We start from the raw sequence: 20,694 nt of genomic DNA, 5'->3' as shown, positions 1-20,694 counted from the left end.
ATTTACAATCGGTAGCTAAACTACAGGCAAGCTACTGTTTAATATTACAAGCTACTTGCTAAAGTAGCAAATTACGTTGAAGCTCTTCAAATGTTTTTAAACATGATATAATTTCAATCAGAGCAGCTAAAGAATCAGATACTGAAAAATTTCAACTGCATTAGCTTTTTAGCTAACATAAATGTTAACTACATTAGCCTTTAGCTACATTATTACTTTACTTTTAGTTGGTTAGGCCTACTCCTTGAGAGTTTGATTCTGCAGTAAATTGCTCCAAAAACTAGTGTGCTGCCTACAGAGGGAGCATTTTAAGGTGTCATAGGCACGCTTCTGATGCAAAGACTGTCCAAAAAGGTAGATAACTTAATTATGCTGACCATTTAAGATACTTTTTAAAATTATACTGAACTTTAAGATACACATTAATGTGAAGGCAATCTCAGAAACTACTGCAACAAGCTCAGGGAAAAATCTTTCAAAATAGTTGAATTTATAAAAATAGTTATCTAAAATGTGATCATTTACCCAATAATTATGCATGCTGTGTATTTAGTGCTGTTAGCTTAGCAACATGCTAATGTTAGAATCCTCTCCTTTGTGCTTTAAGGAATAGTTTACACAAAAATGAAAATGCTGTCGTCATTTACTCACCCTCATGTCATCCTAATCTTATATGACTTACTTTTTTTACTGTGGAACATCTAAAACAAAAACAGTTGAAACATTCTTCAAAATATCTTAATTTTTTTTATGTAAGTAAATGATGACAGATTTTTTTAACTCTTTAAAGAAAGCTTCTGACATTAAATACCAGGACAAAATGAACACCTGTCTGTTATATTTTCACAATACAAATACATAATCTTAAATTTTAAAAGTTATGTACATAATGTAATACTACATTATATAAATAATTATGCTTTAGTCTTTCTGTGTGTGCTGAAAAAAAGGTATATTACCAGGAAAGTATTTTTCCCAGTTGGTTTCTGCCTCCACACTCCCAGTGTTTATAGAGAAATAATAAAGAACTGGTCTGACAACATTCCATCTTTTAATATTAACCTGCTAGAATTCCACCCTATCCGTTAGCATAGAGTTTCTTCTCTGATAGTTCAACGCTCATCCCGATCATGATTGGAATGATGATGGTACACCTTAAAATAATTTATTCTTCCATCCCCAATTTGTAAGACAACACAAACAGAAAAGCCTTTATTAAGTTGTCATATGACGATTATTTCATCAGTGCATCATTGTTGGGGAAGACTGAGTATTTACGTGTGTGCGGGTGTGTCTCGGGCCTTTCTGAAGGGGTGGGATTCCGGGGTGTTCATATTTCACCACTGCACAGGAAACCTGAGTTAGTAAAATGACACGCCCGGGTGACCGGCTGCTCTGGTGATAGAAAAGCATTGGAGCCCAAAGTCAACACACACACACACATACACACATTTTGACAGAGACGATAGATGCTAGAGATAATCAACACTTATCTCCAAAAGTTAACACTTTCTTTTAATTCTAAATAAATATAAATGAGACATTGTGTAAACTCGTACTTCTGGTATAATACAGTCTGTATCTGTGTATATGTGTGTTCCTGTGTGTTTATAGTCACTTTAGCTAAGGTCAAATGCACTTTTATTTAAAAAAGCAGAGGTGTGCTTTCAGAAGTCGCTGTGGGCCTAAAATAGCATTTAATCTGTTATACCTAAAATCCCAAACCCTGTACAAGAGACATGCTAAACTGCTCAACCTTTAGCGATATACAACACCGTGTATTATTTGCAGGCACAATTCCAATGGAGCAATGCTCAAGGTCACAAAGTTCATAAGTCATCCCTACTTTGCATTGAATTGTTCACTTTAGTATTATCTCTGTTTAATTTGGTGAAATATTAGGCATTTGTGCACCTGTATATTTTTCAGGGCTGGCCATTTTTATTAAGCATAAATAATGCATAAAATGTTTTTTTTTTTTTTTTTATTCTACTTAATATGGAAGCCAATTTTAACATTAGAGGGAAATTTATTTATTAATTTTTTTTTTTTGACTTTGTTTTATTTCTTGTAATTGTGACTATATTTCCATAATGTGATTATGCACTGAAATCTGTAAAAAATATGGCCCAATGTACAGTTTACAGCATGTACAGTTTAAGGCATTTTCTGCATTGATTTTTCAGACATCACCAGAATTTTGATTATGCATGTTATTGTGTTCTGTTTTAGGGTTGAAGGATATGTAAAATTAAATGTAAACGTACAGGTATTTTTTAGCCAGGACACTATTCATTTTTCTACAGTTTTTTTTCGTACAGAGTTTAACTGTAAGAATTTGTTATATCCTGCTATGACTTTACACCTCACAGTGTGACTTTATATCTTATTTTGAATTTGATCTCACAACAGACTTCCATACTTTCAAACATGACACTCGTGGTGTAAGATGGTGAAAAAAGAAGCTCCAGCCTATTTTAATTGAGCCTGCATCTATTCAGTGTTTTCATTTGCCACAGTAATGCGTTAAAATATCTTCACAATATCTTGGTCAGCTTATTGTATTTAAATCGAGTCAGTGTTTTAATCAATTGACATTCCTATTATTTACACAAATGTGATTGTGAAGCATGGCTGCCACTGGAAGCAAAAGAAAAACATATCGTTCATAAAAATTTAATGTCATTGTTACCTTAGGTAACCAGATCAGAAGAGAAACAAACAAGTATTGTTTGGAGCTGTGCAACGCTACAAGTGTTCCCATGAGCAACCAGGTGTGTGTATGTGTGTCTTCATCAGACATAAGATCCACCAGCCACTCAGACAAAGGTAAGTTTCTGTAAGATCCGATCTGTCCAACACACAGCCTCTCACCCTGGGGAAAGAGAGAGAGTGTTTGTAAGTGTGTGTGTGTTTTCAGACATCTCTCTCTTGAGCCAGCTAATGTTTATCGCTATTAGTCTGGGATTGCAAAAGCTAGTAAAAACTTACATTGTATCAGTGAAACATACTATATTTACCATGCACACACACACACACACACACAAAGGCCTGCTTCTCTGGATATGATGGTTAAACATTCACCTGAATTGTTTCCACATAGTAAATATTTTCTACTTGAAACAGAAGCCCCTGAAGGGAGTTCACTTTATTTGTTCTTTTTTTCTTTCAACTCAAGGGCTCACCCAAATGCATGGTGCTCCTAATGTGTTTTCCCTCTGCAGTATCACTGTAGCATACAATTCTGCCTGTGCATATCTAGTTAACTTGCTAGTTATAGTGCACTCGTTGACGTACATTAAACATTAAATCTTTTTGAATATCTTTTATAATTGCATAGAGTCTAATTGCATAAAGTTTTAAACAGGTTTTTACAGGTTGGTCTGTAAATGTTTACATTTTAGTGTATTTTTACAGAATTATTCTGGCAACCGCTGCTGCCAGTTTTTTTTTTTTTTTTTTTTTTTTTTTTCTGTAAAAATGACAGGATCCACAAAATCTCCACTAAAAAATGACATATACTAGCCAGTAATCAAATAAATTCAGATGACCACGGAGTGTTCTAGAATTATATCTTTTGCTAAACAAATGAGTGTTAATGAGGTACAAAAACAAAACGTGTTTGTCTTTACAGGGCAGAAGGTTTTAGGTTTAATTTTTGAAGTTGCAGTTTGAGTTTTTACTATTGTGCATTTAAGTCAACAGGTTACTCAGGGGGAACTTGTTTTGTAATAAGCTGGAGAAAAACAACAACTAATCAATAGTTTGTGCTCATATATTTTGTACAGCATATATTCCAACTCATTCCAACTCATTTTGGATTTCATGAGAGCTACACATTCCAAAAAAGTTGGGACAGGTAGCAATAAGAGGCCGGAAAAGTTAAATGTACATATAAGGAACAGCTGGAGGACCAATTTGCAACTTATTAGGTCAATTGGCAACATGATTGGGTATAAAAAGAGCCTCTCAGAGTGGCAGTGTCTCTCAGAAGTCAAGATGAGCAGAGGATCACCAATTCCCCCAATGCTGCAGCGAAAAATAGTGGCGCAATATCAGAAAGGAGTTTCTCAGTTTGAAGTTATCATCATCTACAGTGCATAATATCATCCAAAGATTCAGAGAATCTGGAACAATCTTTGTGCGTAAGTTTGTGCGTAAGGGTCAAGGCCGGAAAACCATACTGGATGCCCATGATCTTTGGGCCCTTAGACGGCACTACATCACATACAGGAATGCTACTGTAATGGAAATCACAACATGGGCTCAGGAATACTTCCAGAAAACATTGTCGGTGAACACAATCCACCGTGCCATTCGCCGTTGCCGGCTAAAACTCTATAGGTCAAAAAAGAAGCCATATCTAAACATGATCCAGAAGCGCAGGCGTTTTCTCTGGGCCAAGGCTCATTTAAAATGGACTGTGGCAAAGTGGAAAACTGTTCTGTGGTCAGACAAATCAAAATTTGAAGTTCTTTTTGGAAAACTGGGACGCCATGTCATCCGGACTAAAGAGGACAAGGACAACCCAAGTTGTTATCAGCACTCAGTTCAGAAGCCTGCATCTCTGATGGTATGGGGTTGCATGAGTGCGTGTGGCATGGGCAGCTTACACATCTGGAAAGGCACCATCAATGCTGAAAGGTATATCCAAGTTCTAGAACAACATATGCTCCCATCCAGACGTCGTCTCTTTCAGGGAAGACCTTGCATTTTCCAACATGACAATGCCAGACCACATACTGCATCAATTACAACATCATGGCTGCGTAGAAGAAGAATCCAGGTACTGAAATGGCCAGCCTGCAGTCCAGATCTTTTACCCATAGAAAACACATCATAAAGAGGAAGATGCGACAAAGATCGACAAGAATGGGACAACATTCCTATTCCTAAACTTGAGCAACTTGTCTCCTCAGTCCCCAGACGTTTGCAGACTGTCATAAAAAGAAGAGGGGATGCCACACAGTGGTAAACATGGCCTTGTCCCAACTTTTTTGAGATGTGTTGATGCCATGAAATTTAAAATCAACTTATTTTTCCCTTAAAATGATACATTTTCTCAGTTTAAACATTTGATATGTCATCTATGTTGTATTCTGAATAAAATATTGAAATTTGAAACTTCCACATCATTGCATTCCCTTTTTATTCACAATTTGTACAGTGTCCCGACTTTTTTGGAATCGGGTTTGTATATCTAGTGTTGTTATATGTGCAATATTAATAGCTTTTTCAACCTTTTTTTATCTGTAATATGTTGGTACATGCACCAAGAAAATGACATCGTACTGTAAATGCATTGACAAGGGAAACATTTAACATTTAATTTCTATATTTCATTTTTGTAGTTCATTGTTAAAACATTGAGTTTGGAGAAAACGTTTCTTTTCCTGCACTCTCAGAAAAAAGGTACAAAAGCTGTCACTGGGGCAGTACAATTTCAAAAGGTACACCTTTGTAACTAAAGAGTGCATATTATACCACAGAGGTATGTATATTGATACCAAAAGTGTACATATTAGTACTTAAATGGTACATATTAGAAGCTTTTTAAAGGGTAACGTCCCAGTGACAGCTTTTGTACAATTTTTTTTCTGAGTGTGAAATCTAATCTGACCAGTTTTTCTCAACACACAAAGTGTTCTACAGAACTCATATTTGAATAATGAGAAGTGCAAATATTGCAGAAAACAGGATAAGGCGGGACAGTGTGGATAAGGAAACAGTTTAAGAAGTCTCAGTTCATCCCTTTCAGTCTTTGGTACCACACACATACACAATGGCTTCTTCAGTGCGCGTGATGCCCAGTGGCACTAAGATTTTCACCACTGTGCCTGATATTCTCTTCATTCCAGAGTTTGCAAGTATGCAACCAGTATGATCAAATCATACATTCCTTTACTACCTTAATGATCCACAACCTAATTTATTTCATCCTGGTGGTCTCAAAGTTTGGATGAGCAACTGAATAGAGCTCAGGGTTAAAGGAAGAGTGTAAGAAGAGTCTGGGACATTGGAGGAGATAGACATATTCTCTATTTAACAATCAGATTAAATGGTTCATGGAGAAACTGCTACTTTATTTCAGTTAATTTCATGTGTCAGATGAGTCAAGGCAGTTATTTCCTATAAACGTTTTGGATTAACTTGGCTAATCAACCTTTATTTTATGACACACCTTGTGACAGTTTTATATATATATATATAATTTTTTTTTTTTTTTTTAAATATACATGTAGCTACTATGAAACATGGCATTTATTGTGTTTTTGACAGTTGCTTAAACGAATAGCTATAAGGATTTGTGTCAAGGCTAAACCTCAGTGTCACTATAGCACTAAACCTATCCAGTTGTATTATAGGACACATAATAAGTTTTTAAAACTGAGAAAGAAATTAATTCTAGTGAAATAAATTACAGTGAAATGCTTTCTGACTGCAGGTTTCATTCACAAGATAATTTGTCTGTTTATAGAGCTCATTGTGCTTTATTACAGGCCTTTTCAGGTCTATTGGTGCATGGCAGGGAAAAACAATGTTAAATGCAAATAATAAAATTCAGTTAACCTATGCCTTGCAAAATTAACAGGCATATAAACTTTTAAATGGGAGGAGAAAACTCTAAACATATATTTTGTTGTTGATGTTAGAAGCCATGTATCCAATAAAATGCTATTCTATGGTATTTTGGTACAAATGATCTTCCATTTGGTTGAGGCTGAATTAGATGGATGCCAATACGGACGGGTAACATGACAATCCCTCATTCTTGAGAACCATGAAAATACAAAGTGAAAAGCTCTGGGTGCTTTATTTTGGAGCTATTAGGTGGCATCACTTCATAAGAAATTCCTGCCACACCTATTGAATTAGTTAAAATGCAGCAGGAATCACAGAAGTATCCTACCTAAGCCGGATGATGAGGGCAGAGACACTGGAATTTAATCGACTCCAATACTGTGTGCAAGCTGCTGTGTGAATGGGACAGTTTGAGATTCACATCTGTTATAAAATACTGCTATATAAAATGTCAATCCCTTTAATGTATCCAACAAACAGTAAATGTTCTCAGAAGGCAAATGTTCTGGCAAGATTCTCTGAGTCATGAACAATCTTCTAGTAATGTTAATTGAATGTTCATTTAAACTTGTCTGGTCTTTAATAATGTTCTTAAAATCTTAGCACAAAAATGTTATTTATACATTGTTCATGGAACTTTTTTTTCTGAGATGTTTAGTTTAGCTCAGTAGCGCTGTTGTCTCACAGCAAGAAGGTCCCCGGTTTGAGCCCCGGCTGATCCAGGAGTCCTTTCTGTGTGGAGTTTGCATGTTCTCCCGTCTCAGTGTGGGTTTCCTATGGGTGCTTCAGTTTCGCCCACAATCCAAAAACATGCAGTATGAGTGTGAATGTATGTGTGTGAAAATCCCAAACCCTGTAAGGGTTGGAGAAAGACCTGGTGACCTAACCCAGACAAATCATCACTAAGAAGATTCATGGACAGTCTCTTGCATATGGCAAGGGCAATATGACTGAAATGATTAATAAATTACTGTGTTTGTAGTCTTATATAAATGTATATGTTTTTATATGAGTGACTTTGTGTTCAGGTTTACTGTGTGTTTGTTTGTTTGTTCCAGGTGTTTGGTGGATTGGTGTGGACCCTGGTGGCCTCCACCCATCTGGTCCCAGGAAATCCTCTGGGCTGGGTCATGTTTGTGTCCCTTTTCTGCTTCCTTATCACCACTCTTTGGTTCTTCATATTTATTACTGGCATAAACCAAAGCAGCATCTGGCCTGGCTTGGTAAGAAACATAATTTCATGTTTTTTGAAGACAATTATGATAATAATATTGAATTCTCTGAAGTACCACAATATTATCATCCGGTACCACCACAGAACTTTTTTGTTCAAAGTTTGGTTTCTCAGACCAACATTAATTCAAATGTAGACCCAGATATTTTAATAGTTTATTAAGGGCAATTAATAATAAAGCTCTGAACATGACATATGTTCTTACTTCTGTCTTCTGCACTCTATAGGATGTTGGATATCTTGCCATTGCCGTATTCTTTTATCTGAGTGTCGCAGTGCTTTTGGCTAATGTCACAATCTTAAAACAAGGACATGGTAAAGTGTACCAGCTAGACATTGCTGCTGTGGTAAGACTCATTCATCACAGATAATGAAAGTAAACTCTTTATATCATTCATTGATGCCAGGGAGATGTAAACTTTTGAGCAGGATGATCAGTGTAAATTGTTCTTATTTTGTTCAAAATTATTTAGTACTGCCCTTCAGAACAAAATAATAAAAATTTACACCAGTTATCCTGTTCAAAAGTTTACATCCCCCTGGTTCTTTATGTAGCCTAGTGTGTAGCCTGGAACTTTTGGATCAAACATAAGCAGGTTCCAGACTGTTCAAGGCCTAAATGTAATGATAATGATTGATGTGAATTAACTGAGCGTAGCATAAGCCAAACAGCACATTAATTTTTAAGTTACTTTACCGGTAAACAATGTTGTTTACTTTTGAATGCACATAAATGGCACTGCTGGATGATACTGTTTTTCAAGACTTAGATGGCCAGATGGTGCCATTGTCAGTAAACCTGATATATAAGAGATGATAACCCTATTTAGTGGAAAAAATGTGAATTTCTGTAAAAGATACCCAGGTAACAAAAAATATGTTCTATGATCGTTTTGCTAACATTCACATTTAGTTCACATTGTTTTTTTTTTTTTTTTTGTTTTTTAAAAAAGTTTTAAACATTTTTTCTTGGTTATGTGAACATTAAGGAAACATTCCATTTTATCATTTTGCAAAAATTATGGGAATGTTACTTATGAATGTTATCTGAATATTCTGAAACAAGGAGCACAATGTTACACAAACATCCAACCAAACCATTTCAGAAAAAAAATCCTTACATGAAAGATGTTGTTACGGACAGAAGGGCAGGAGACACAGATATGGAAGCAAATGATAGTTTATTGGAGAACAGCACGGTAAACACAGTAATGCAGGTAAGTGGGTAGAAGATGGAGTCTTAGTGGAATGATAACTGAACACTGATAGAGTCCTTTGTCTTATAGGTTTGCAGATCGTGGATGGATGGATGGCTGTAGACAGGATGAACACACGATGAAGGTGGGTAAACTCACACACAGACGACGAAGCACGGAGACTGGAAAAAACACGCTGGAGTAGAACAGGTAAGTATCTTAGAAGTCTTGGAGATCAACATGAAGAGTCCTTCGTATGAACGAGACCGGACAACTGACTGAGGTGAGTGGTGTGCTTAAGTATCTGCTGTGATGCAGTGCTGATGGGGAACAGGTATAGGTATGTGTGATTAGTACTCTGGTGAGGAAGTGCGCTGTGATTGGCTGACAGTGGAGCCTGGCGGGTCTGTGACAGATGTAGGTATAAATAACATTTTTGTGCATTTTGAGAATATTTTTTTTAAAGACCAGATAACTCTGAACGAAGGTCTATTAACGTTACTGGAAAACTTTTTTTTTTTTTTTTCATAACTTAGGCCACATTCACACAGCAGCAGAATACGGTTGTAAGTCCTGGGATTTTGTTTTCATAGGGGGGGCACACATTTTTATGATCCGAGAAACAGAATTTCACCAAAATTGTAACATCCCGTGTTAAACAAGAAAGTCCATCCCACAAACTACACCAAACACTTTTACATTATGCCTATATACTTTGTAAACACGAGGCACAAAAGCTTTTCATTTCCTCCGACTGTCAGACTCAGACGGAGACAGAGAGGTAAGATGTCAGATGTTTATTGACAGAGACACGAACACAGGTAACAGCAGATGATATGGTGAGTAGAGATGCAAGCACAAACGAACAGACACTTCGCTGGAGAGTAACTTGGAATGTCTTTGCAGGAATGGATGGAGAACATGGAGAACAGGACACAAGTGACAAGAAGGAATCGACAGGAATACAGGTAAGTCACAGGTAAGGAGTCCAGGTATGTATGACGAGACCAGACAATGAACTGAAGGAAACGTGAGACTATATAGTGTCCGTGATGATGAGGTGCAGGTGCTCGTGATTAGTATTCCAGGGGGAGAGAGAATGAGTGGGCGGAGTGTAGAGATCTGGTGACGATGCTTGGGTGTTGGTGGGCGCTGGCTGTGTCTCCGTGACACCGACAACACAATGATAAAAACAATACATACCAAATAGCAATAAAATATGTACGTCTGTAGCATATTGATGTGTAACAAAGACTTTGAGTGTACACTCACTATTAAAATAGTTAAAGGCGCCGGGTCTTCGAGTGATAGTCATTTATAAATATAGCCAGTGTTGGGTGTAACAAGTTACTAAGTAATTAGTTACTGTAATTTAATTACTTTTCCCTTGAAAAAGTAAAGTAAGGGATTACTCTTATTTTTTCTGTAATTTAATTACATTTACTTCTGATGTAATTGAACTAAATACTGTGTAGAGACTATAGAACAATTATAATATGGATTATAGTAAATTTAAAGTCTAATGTTAAAATACAGGTTTTTATGTATCCTTCTCACTTTAAATACTTTGGTGAGTTAATAAGAATAATGGTAACACTTTAGTGTCCAATTAACTCACTATTAACTAGTTGGTTATTAGCATGAATATTAATGGGATATTGGCTGTTTATTAGTACTTAAAAAGCACATATTAATGCCTTATTCTGCATGACCTTATTCTACATCCTTAATCCTATACCCAATTCCTACCCAATACTTAAACTTAACAACTACTTTACTAACTATTAATAAGCAGTGATTAGGAGTTTATTGAGGCAAAAGTTGTAGTTAATAGTTAGTTAATAGTGAGAATTGGACCCTAATCTAAAGTGTGACCAGAATAATTTATGTAGTTTTATATTATTTATTTTAAAGAATTAAAAGAGCCATGTCGTGTCTATCCTTTTATCATTTATTAACTCGTCGAGGTTGATATAGGACTTAGAAATTAGTAATAATTAAATACTTTTTGGAGAGAGTAATTTGTACAGTAATGTGTTAAATATGAATTTTCTGATCATAGGCGGAGGGTGAACTAACTCCAGGGAAAGTCTAAGGAAATGCACTTCCCGTTTAAAATACATTTAAATACATTTCCTTGAAATAGTTTCAAGTTACAGTACTTGTCACCGCACAACCTACACATCCCAACATAAACATTACTGATAAATTATTTGTTAATAAAGCATCTACCTTCACAAACCACTGTTAATTACATACTGTAAGCAGGATTTGGCAAAAAAAGCTGTCACTCATCTTAGGCAGTTTGGTCTCATTTGTCCAAAGGACTTCGTTTCAGAATTCTTGTGGTTTGTTCAGAAGCAACTTTGCAAAACTAAGCCGTTCGCCCATGTTTTTGTACTGTTTTGAACTTTATCATTTAACTTGTTAACTGAGGCCTGTAGAGTCTGAGGTGTAGTTCTTGGGCTGCCTGCAATTTCTCTGAGCATTACACAGTCTGATCTTGGGGTGAATTTGCTGGGACGTCCACTCATGAGAAGATTGGTGTCTGTTTTGAATGTTTTCCACTTGTGAATAATCTTCCTCACTGTAAATGATGGACTTCAAATTGTTTTGAAATGGCCTTGTAACTGTTCCCAGATTGATGGCAGCAACAATTGCTTCTATAAGATCATTGCTGATGTCTTCTCCTTGGCATTGTGTTAGCATACATCTGAAGGCTCCAGACACTCAAACTGCCAGAACTTCAGCTTTTATAGAGTTGCTGATGATTGATTAATCAAAGACATTTGATTAGCAGTGCCTGACTGCTACTTATCCTCTTAATTCTTATGTTAACAGTAAGGGTGTCCTAAGTTTGTCACCCATGGCTTTTCCATTTTGGCTTTATTTTTGCTAAACAAATAATGACACAGTGTGATAAGTCATGTGTTGTTGTTCAGGTTTTATTTTCCAAATTTTAAGACCTGCCAAGGACCACATGATTTTTTTATTATGCCCTGATACAGGAAACCATGGAATTCAATAGGGTGTCCTAACTTTTTCACATGACTGTATATTGATTTTACTGCTGATGATTTGACATGATCCAGGATTGTTAGGTTCTTTGAAAGCTCATCCCGGAGTTGCTGTCATAGCAACAGGTCCTTAAGCTCTAACCTGCTCGGGAGTAGGCTTATTTCATGTAAACAGAATTAGATTGCATCTTTTTAAACGGAAGTGATACTTAAAGTCCGTCCCAGCCATTGCTAATTCCTTACAACTGTACCCTTTTAAACTAGGAACAATAATAATTTAAAAATGTATTTGAAAATGATATTATGATGATGTGTAGTCTGTCATAATACAGACACAGACAGTTTTACTTATTGAGAGATTTATTAATAATTAATTCCCTCACAAATAAATAATAATATTTTATTATTTTATTGTAATAATAATAATTTTATTGTTGTCTTACACACATGATGTACAGTTAGTCTATGCTGTGCATTAATTTGAATGGTGAAAGCTATTATGGGCGAGGCTTGACGCAGCGCAGGAGATGCAGATAACTCAGTTAAAAAATGCTGTCTGCTGTGCCATTAGAAAAATGCTTTGACCCTTAAGAAACTTTAATTAATGCTGTCATGTAACAAATCTGCTTCGCAGGTAAAATTCAATGAATTGTTACAACATTTAAATAAAAATGTAAAGTCTGTACAAATACTAGAAATTGTGAAATAATGGAAATAATTGGGAACCATTTAACAAACAGTACACATTTCATTTATCTATTATAACTTTTATGTTGTTTTGGTCGCTTGACTGTTTTCTTATAAAGGTCCAGAAATTCGGCAAGTTTTTTGTCAGGTGTGTGATGTTCTTTTTTTTAATATGATGTCATTACATTACTGTGTTCCCACCAGCAATCGCTGCATTGCTGATCATAGTTTCAACAATATATCTGCCATTTCCAATGAACACAAAAACGTGCAGTAATCCGAGACAACATAATCCAGATATTTTAATCAAATCAGCAAATTTGTTTAAAGAACCAAATTAGCTAGAGATCAGTTTTCACTACTAGAAGAATCATCTCAGATGTGTTAAGCGAGGTACAAAGAATGGACCCCAGAACAGAACCAAAACAGAACTATTTTCCCCTACTTTTATAGAACTAAAAATGGAAGTTTGTTCTCCCACATCTCCCCCCTAGTGAACTTGATGTTTGTATCCACTTAAATGATATGCTCAGAGAATAAAGCTATCTCCTGTCTTTTGATCTTCACCCATGTGTCGTCCACAAATCTGAACCAATGGCTTGGGACCTACCCCTTATAAGTGACCACTATCTGTGAAACCGGAGATCCCATTGCACATCCATGCTTCTATCAGTAAAACACATCCTTGTACTTAAAATATGTGGTGTTCAAACACAATTTCAGCAGCACACAAACCTCCTTCGGCTTCAGTTGTGTTCTCTCTCTCAGTCTCTCCCTTACGATTTCAACCACCTGTGCTGTCTGCACATACATGAACAATGACGTGATATCATAGGACACTAGTCTTCTCTGGTTCTAGGGTGAGTCCTCTAATTTTACCAACAAAGTCCTTAGAGTTTTGTATATGTTGCTTCGTCTTACCAAGCAAAGGAGTTAAAATGGTAGCTAAGTATTTTACCACATTATATGTAACATATTTAATGCTGCTCACAACTGGTCTGAGTGAAACACCCTCCTTATGTATTTTTGGTAATCCATATGTAGAAGGTGTGGTTTCTCCAGGGTAATGGTGAAAATACAATTTGCGATTTATCACTTGTTGCTTCTCCAATGACTGTAAACAACTGATAACTTGTTTCTTATATTTACCAGTGGGATCACCTCATGATAGTCCTCCATATTCAACACCACTGTACATCTTCCTTATCCGAGGGTAATATTGTGATATTCGGATCCCTACTTAAAAAAAGTAAAGGACTGTTTCTCCTGTTTACTCAGATTAGAAGGTGGTAGCTTAGCACTAGACAAAGTTATGGAAACTGTTGCACGAAGCTGTTCGGCCTCTGCTTCCGGGATGTTGTTACTCTAAATAGCAGATTCTCTTGCAGTAATTAAAGGTAGGGTGGGCAATTTCGGAGAGGCTGGCAATAGCAAGCTAGCTTTGAAAGCATGAGATCCCCACCCTCCTTTTAGAGCGCTCTTCAAAGCCACACTTCCTTCAAAACACATGAACGTACACAGAAGAGTCTGCAAAGCATCACAAGACAAGAGACTGCATTAAATTATCTCATATCTCAAAACACATAACATTACAATAATAATTAATGTGCACAATTTACAGAGCACTTACTTGTACCACCTGACTGCTGCAGATTTATTTCGGCATTGATAGTGTTGACATAGAAACGCATAAATCCGAGTCTGAGGATGTGAACAGCTCCAGGTAGAACGTCACGGGCCGCCATCTTGTAAATAAAGTTACGACATGGCGTGAACAGAGCATAATCTTGTTGTTTTGGTTCTGGATGAACTGTAAAAGAAGGCTGCTGTTTGTGGTGCTCGGTGACTGTCTACAACTCTGCATAGCCTCATGGAATGCACTGATGCCGTGTGATGTCTGTGCAAGCAGGGTACACAGAGGTATGGAAATACATATGTTGACTGGCAGGTAGGATATTGGACCAAATGCAATGATTGAACATTTTTTGGACATCCACAGAAGATATATGTACATGTTTTAATATTTAGACCACTTCTATTATTGATTGAAATCAGTATGTGAAGAGAGTTTCAACCAGTATAGCAAAAGTGTTTATTAAAAAAAATTGCCTACCCTACCTTTAATTCCACTACTGGAACCTTGTCTGGTGCATTTGCAAATTTCACACCTTTATTTAATCTCTGGCTTGGTGAGTTCTCTTGAAGCGTACATGGTTTGTGTAATCCGCTTTCCTTGCTGTCTTCTCATATTCCTGCACCAGTTTCAGGCTTTCCTCACCAAATTGCTTTGCAATCTGTCTATGTAGATTCATGACTTTCTAAAACATCCAGGTTATAAAATACTAGGTGGACAACTTGGTAGTCATGTGACTTCTACATGTGTACGGATCATGTGACTTTTGTGTATATTTGCCAGAGTTACTTACCTGCGTCCCAATTCAGGGGCTGCATCCTTTAAAGGACGTGGACTTAATAGGCCACGAAGGTCAGAACGAGCATTGTTAAATGGGACGGACTAGCGTACGGAGGATTGTTCTTGTCACCTAGCAACTGTGACAGCTGCCGTTGATGAGTGTCAGTCATGTTTGTACTGGACTTTTTAGTTATAGTTTAGTTATATTAAACTGTCTGAAAACAAAACAGGTTTCCATTTCTGAATATAATAAAGAGTATAAACTATAATCGCATCTTAGTAAGATATAAGTCAACATTTCAACTGCTTTAAAGTTTTTGCTAACACTTTACAATAAGGTTCAATAGCTAGTTAACTTTAGTTAACTACATTAGTTAACATGAACTAATAATGAACTGCACTTCTACAGCATTTATTAATCTTTGTTAATGTTAATTTCAACATTTACTAATACATTATTAAAATCTTGTTAACATTAGTTAATGCACTGTGAACTAACATGAACAAACAATGAACAACTGTATTCTCATTAACTAACGTTAACTAAGATTAGTAAATACAGTAACAAATGTATTGCTCATGGTTAGTTCATGTTAGTTAATACATTAACTAATGTTTAACTAATGAACCTTATTGTAAAGTGTTACCAAGTTACCAAGTTCTGGGGTAGGCAAGGCTGCGAAGGATCCATCTGTTGTATCCTTCATTGCATGGGAAGCGAAGGCCGCATTCGAAGGAGCCTTCAAATTGGGACAGCCTTCGTCGCTCCACTGTGAAGCAATCATCTTTTGAATGCCACCTTCGAAGGATGCAGCCTTTTAATTGGGATGCAGAACCTGTGCTTTTACAACTGAAGATGGTGTTTGGATAAACACCGAAACGTCTTGTCGTTTCTTTTCATGTAGCCTAGTCACGTAGTGATTTTTAAATAAAGAGTTTGTTTTGAACATTTTACAACCTGGATGTTTTAGAAAGTCACAAATCTAGTCAAAATATGTAGGCCTATTTCACAAGTGCAGTAAGGATCGTGTTCCTACCAGTAGGCTACTGATTAATGCTGGACCTCACCCTATTTTTATACATGTTTATTTAAAATGTTGATGTCGACATGGTTGAAACTGCCCTAGAAGAGAGAGGACACTCCTTGTCCCAACTGTTTCTATACACCAATAGGCCTAATGTTGCCACACTATTAACTCTTTATCCACTCTGTAGCTAAACATCTTCCCTTCCACAAGTACTTAGACAGTCGAGTCTGTCTGTGTATTTGCAAACACCTGAGCTGACTGACCTGTTCAGTATTACTTAACCCGTTGCCACACTGCACCCACATACACATACACAAAACCCGCGTTCCTCAACATCACAGCCCGCTCAGTGAAAGTGGAGCGGCACTCTGCTCTCCTCACGTAGGGTGTGTCCATTCAGAGCAGGTTTTTCAGGTCTCCGGGGACATTGAAAAGACGCGGCCGTGGCTCCGTTACTCCAGTCATTCCTCTAGCAGATAGCGGGAGCGCGACAATGGCAGCGGTCACACAGCAGATGTCGAGTCTGCCCAGCGGATTCCGGATCTGTACCACTGCACCGGACATACTCTACCTGCCCGAACTGGTGCGTGAACGGAACATTTAATGCTAAAAAAATGGTTTATCATAGTTTTATCCAGTTATTGTAATATCAGATTACGGGACCTCTTAAACCGCGTAAGAAGCTTTCAGAATATTTTTTATCATTTTGCTTCGTCATATTTATTTCTGCATCTTTTTAATTTTTGTTTTTGGCGTTTTTTATATATATATATATATATATATATTATATATATTTTTGCGTATTTATTTTTACGTTTACTCATGTATTTTTACGTTAGGCTACTTAAGCATTTTTTCCCATTTTAATATTTGAAGAAAAAAGGAAAATGGAAAAATTAGGGAAGCGAAACGTGTAAAAGAAATAGCAATTCACTTTATTTATTTATTTACTTATTTTATTTATTTATTTATTTATTTTTTAGGGATTCCACTCTTAGTCTGTAAATTGGCGGAAATTATGGGCGGTAAAATAATTCAGCGGGGGTAAATATTTCAATATTTAGACTACAGCCTACAGTGCAAGGTTTTCAAAACAGCAGCCTATTATTGGTGGTTCCACCTCATTTATTTATTTATATTTAATAGGAGTGAACGGTTGGAGATAAGGGAAATTTATATATATAGGCCTATATACATTTTAACTAATTTTTATTAGAATTTTATTATATTCTCATTTTCTAATTTTTTTTTTTTTTTTTTTTTTTTTTTTTTTTTTTTACTGTAATTGAATGCGGGTTTCTGGTGACATGAGGTCTCAGCCCAGCACCTCCACAACAGCAGCATTTGACACCGAGGTTAATGAGGGACACACACATACGCCTGAATTCACCTGTAACGGTGGCTCAAAGAATGTGGTTTAAAAAGAGGGAGTTTGTTTTGTGGTTCTTGTCTGAGCTCAGTTGAAGCTTTGACGGACATGAATGTGAGCTCAGGTCATGTATCAGTAGCTCAAATGAAAGGCGAGGTGAGTCTATGTTAGTTTAGGAAGAGACTGAGAAAACAGACGGTGAGTTTGCATGCTTTTCCATCATTTCTTCTCAGTGTCTCTGTTACAGTTGGCCATTTAGATAATTTTCAATTTGGTAACACGTATCTCTCTCTCTCTCTCTATTACGTTTTCCTGGCTAGTTTATATAGGCTACTTGTGGCTATTATCATAACCTCTAAATGGTGGCATAGTGCCCGTTTGTGTGTATTTGATTCTTGTCGTGAGAGTAAATTAATCCATTGTGTGTGTGTGTGTGTGTGTGTGTGTGTGTGTGTGAGAGAGAGAGAGAGAGAGAGAAATGCATAAATAATGTGTTATCGTAAGAGGAACGGTCACATCGCATGTTTAGGTTTGTGTCGGTGTTCAAAATATTATTGATATGCGCAGTCTGTCATTATGACAAAATAAACATTTATTTATTTGTTTAGAGATAAAAAAATAAAATAAAAAACTAGCCTAAATAAATACATGACCAAATAAATGACCAAATGCACAGTCAGTCTGTCATTATCACAAAATAAGCATTTGTTTAGTCTATTTATGTTTTTTTTTTTATTTGGAGATTTAAAAAATACCAAATACATAATGCAGTCAGCCTGTCATTATCACAAAATAAACATTTGCTTATTTATGTATATTTTTTATATTTAGAGATTAAAAAGAAAAACAAAATGCGTAAATATGTGGGGACATGAAATATTGATTTGAGTTTAAATAATTTTATAGTCTTATCTCCGTCTCGTGGACTCGGATGTGCGTCATTGCTTACGTTGCATGAGTGCCCAATACTGGAACTTATGTCTGTTCATTGTTTGATGCATTAGGCTATAATAATAATAATAATAATAAAAATGATAATAAAAAAGTGAAAGCGAAAGTGAAAGTGCCCTTTGCGGTTCCCGTTTCTTCTTCTGATTGAGACACAGCCTCAGACGTCACGCCCCTGAGACTAGAGTAACTCTTGTGGGCTTGTGTTGTGTACAGACAAGTTAACATGTGTGTTAATGAGAATGAGTGTGTTAACCGGCTAATTATCTAAACTGAAAGGTCTAGTCTGGTTATTTGGTTGGTTGCACTATGGGTATGCGCAAATTACAATACTGAGTTTGCATGTGTTTGTGTTTGTTTTTTACAGGTATTTGGAGGGTTAGTATGGATCCTGGTGGCGTCCACACTTATTCAACCAAACAACCCTCAGGGATGGGTGATGTTTGTTTCAGTCTTCTGCTTTGTGATGACCTTCCTCTGGCTCATCATCTTCGCCTGCGGAGGGCACAAAAACAGCAGCGCCTGGGCTACAGCGGTGAGCAGAGAACAAATTGTAATGTCTGTGTGTGTGTGTGTGTGTGTGTGTGTAACTGGCACCTCTAAGAAATTTTGAATGGGGTGGCCAGAGGGGAACCTATCTAATATATATATATATATATTTTTTTTTTTTTTTTTTTTTTACTGAAACTGAAATTTGAAAATGAAACTGAAAACAAAAATAAAGTTTAATAATCAATTAATTAATCAAATTTATTTAATAATCAACACTCAAATACAGTGAGTTGTGTGTATATATATACAGTATGTGTCTATGTGTGTGTGTGTGTGTGTGTGTGTGTATATATATATATATATATATATATATATATATTGATGATGTTTTTGTTTGTAGGACTTTATTTATCACCTTATTGCTGTTACGTTCTATCTGAGTGCCTCGGTGATCCTGGCCTATGTGACCTTGAACATGAAAACTTTAACTACATCACCATTTAATGTTTATCCCTTTAAGTACTATCAAATCGACATTGCAGCTGTGGTAAGCACAAAATACACACGCTTTGTTGCTATCTGTTGATATTGTACAGTTAATTTTTTTTCATGCTCATTTCCCACATTTTTATATTTAGATTAACATAATCTAACACTCACTTAATCTTTACAAATACTACTCATTCATAAACACTGTTATATGTAATCTTTAGCAAATCTAAAAATGAATGTCCATTGTTTAGTGTTCAGATGTTTGACTGATTTTTTGTCCTCTCCCCCTCAGGTGTTCTCGTATATTGCCACATTGCTTTACTTCATCCACTGCGTCCTTTCTGCTGCACGGTGGAAATCCTTCTAATCAAAGAATCCATTTATGTCAAATTTTGACATAAATGGAAAATAAACATTGTAAAATCACTGGGGCTGAGAAAGACGAACCTCAGGGGTCAGTCCTGAGCGCGCTCTACTCAAAAACCACAGCAATCATGATGGAACAATTCCACTTTTCATAGATTGTTCTGACCTTATTGCTTCTGTAATGATTATGCTTTCTTATATTTGGGAGGAGGGAAACTTTTATAAAATGTTATCTGTACTAGAAAGATGACGCTCAGTGTCGATGCAGATGAAGAAACAACATGGGTTTTTGTATACTTGTATCTTTGTAACAGATAAATCAATTTTTGTATATTTAGCTACTACACACAATGAACAACATAATATTTTAATAAAAGAATATGAACTAGACAGAATTACATGTGTAATTAATTCCTGAGTCTGATTGTGTACGGCCTTGTAAATATGACTATATAGATTATACATTTTCATTCAGGCAAATATGTCAATTACAGTCTCAATATTTACTGATGTTGAATGCATTTCTTGCATGTGAGAGAAAAGCTTTTCAGAGTAGTATTTAAGTGTCTGAACTTTCTAGTAATGTAGGGAAAGTCCCACATCCAGCTGGTGTGTGTAGCTGAACCCTATAGGGTATACTCTTTCACACACAATCAATGCAGTTGACCTCACAAGTTCAAGGTAGGCAAGTCCCAGTAAGAATGTTGTATTGTATGAATAAAATAAAGCAAGCAAGCTGATAAATTGGATTAAAAAAAGAGAGAGAAGAATACACATTTAAAATATGTAAAAAAATAAAATAAAATAAGAAGTCCTGGTGAAGGACATACTCTGAGAATCCAGATATCACAGAGAAAATATGCATTTTAA

At 36.1% G+C, this 20,694-nt stretch overlaps 1 protein-coding gene across 2 annotated transcripts; it reads left to right on the top strand.

The window, feature by feature from the left end:
* Positions 1 to 5,782: 5,782 nt before the first annotated feature.
* LOC127498687 (myelin and lymphocyte protein-like) lies at positions 5,783 to 20,219 on the top strand. 2 transcript variants are annotated; one of them, XM_051868316.1, is made up of 4 exons: positions 5,783 to 5,863; positions 7,641 to 7,805; positions 19,367 to 19,513; positions 19,751 to 20,219. In XM_051868316.1, exons 1-4 carry the CDS (start codon positions 5,783 to 5,785, stop codon positions 19,823 to 19,825), a joined length of 468 nt encoding a protein of 155 aa, XP_051724276.1. In that variant the 3' UTR covers positions 19,826 to 20,219. The 2 variants fall into 2 exon arrangements, with proteins under 2 accessions (XP_051724276.1, XP_051724275.1); XM_051868315.1 differs by lacking the exons at positions 5,783 to 5,863; positions 7,641 to 7,805 and adding exons at positions 16,504 to 16,740; positions 18,842 to 19,009.
* Positions 20,220 to 20,694: the final 475 nt, after the last annotated feature.

Source organism: Ctenopharyngodon idella, chromosome 17 (assembly GCF_019924925.1).
Source record: "Ctenopharyngodon idella isolate HZGC_01 chromosome 17, HZGC01, whole genome shotgun sequence".
Lineage (NCBI taxonomy): Eukaryota > Metazoa > Chordata > Actinopteri > Cypriniformes > Xenocyprididae > Ctenopharyngodon > Ctenopharyngodon idella.
The sequence above is the reverse complement of the archived record's forward strand: the minus strand, read 5'-3'. Positions and strand labels throughout refer to the sequence as shown.

Coding starts and splice junctions, on each gene's coding strand:
- LOC127498687 (XM_051868315.1), top strand. CDS start 16,651: ATGGCAGCGGTCACACAGCAGATGTCGAGTCTGCCCAGCGGATTCCGG. Junction 16,741..18,841: donor TACTCTACCTGCCCGAACTG/GTGCGTGAACGG, acceptor TGTTTTTTACAG/GTATTTGGAGGGTTAGTATG. Junction 19,010..19,366: donor GCAGCGCCTGGGCTACAGCG/GTGAGCAGAGAA, acceptor TTTTGTTTGTAG/GACTTTATTTATCACCTTAT.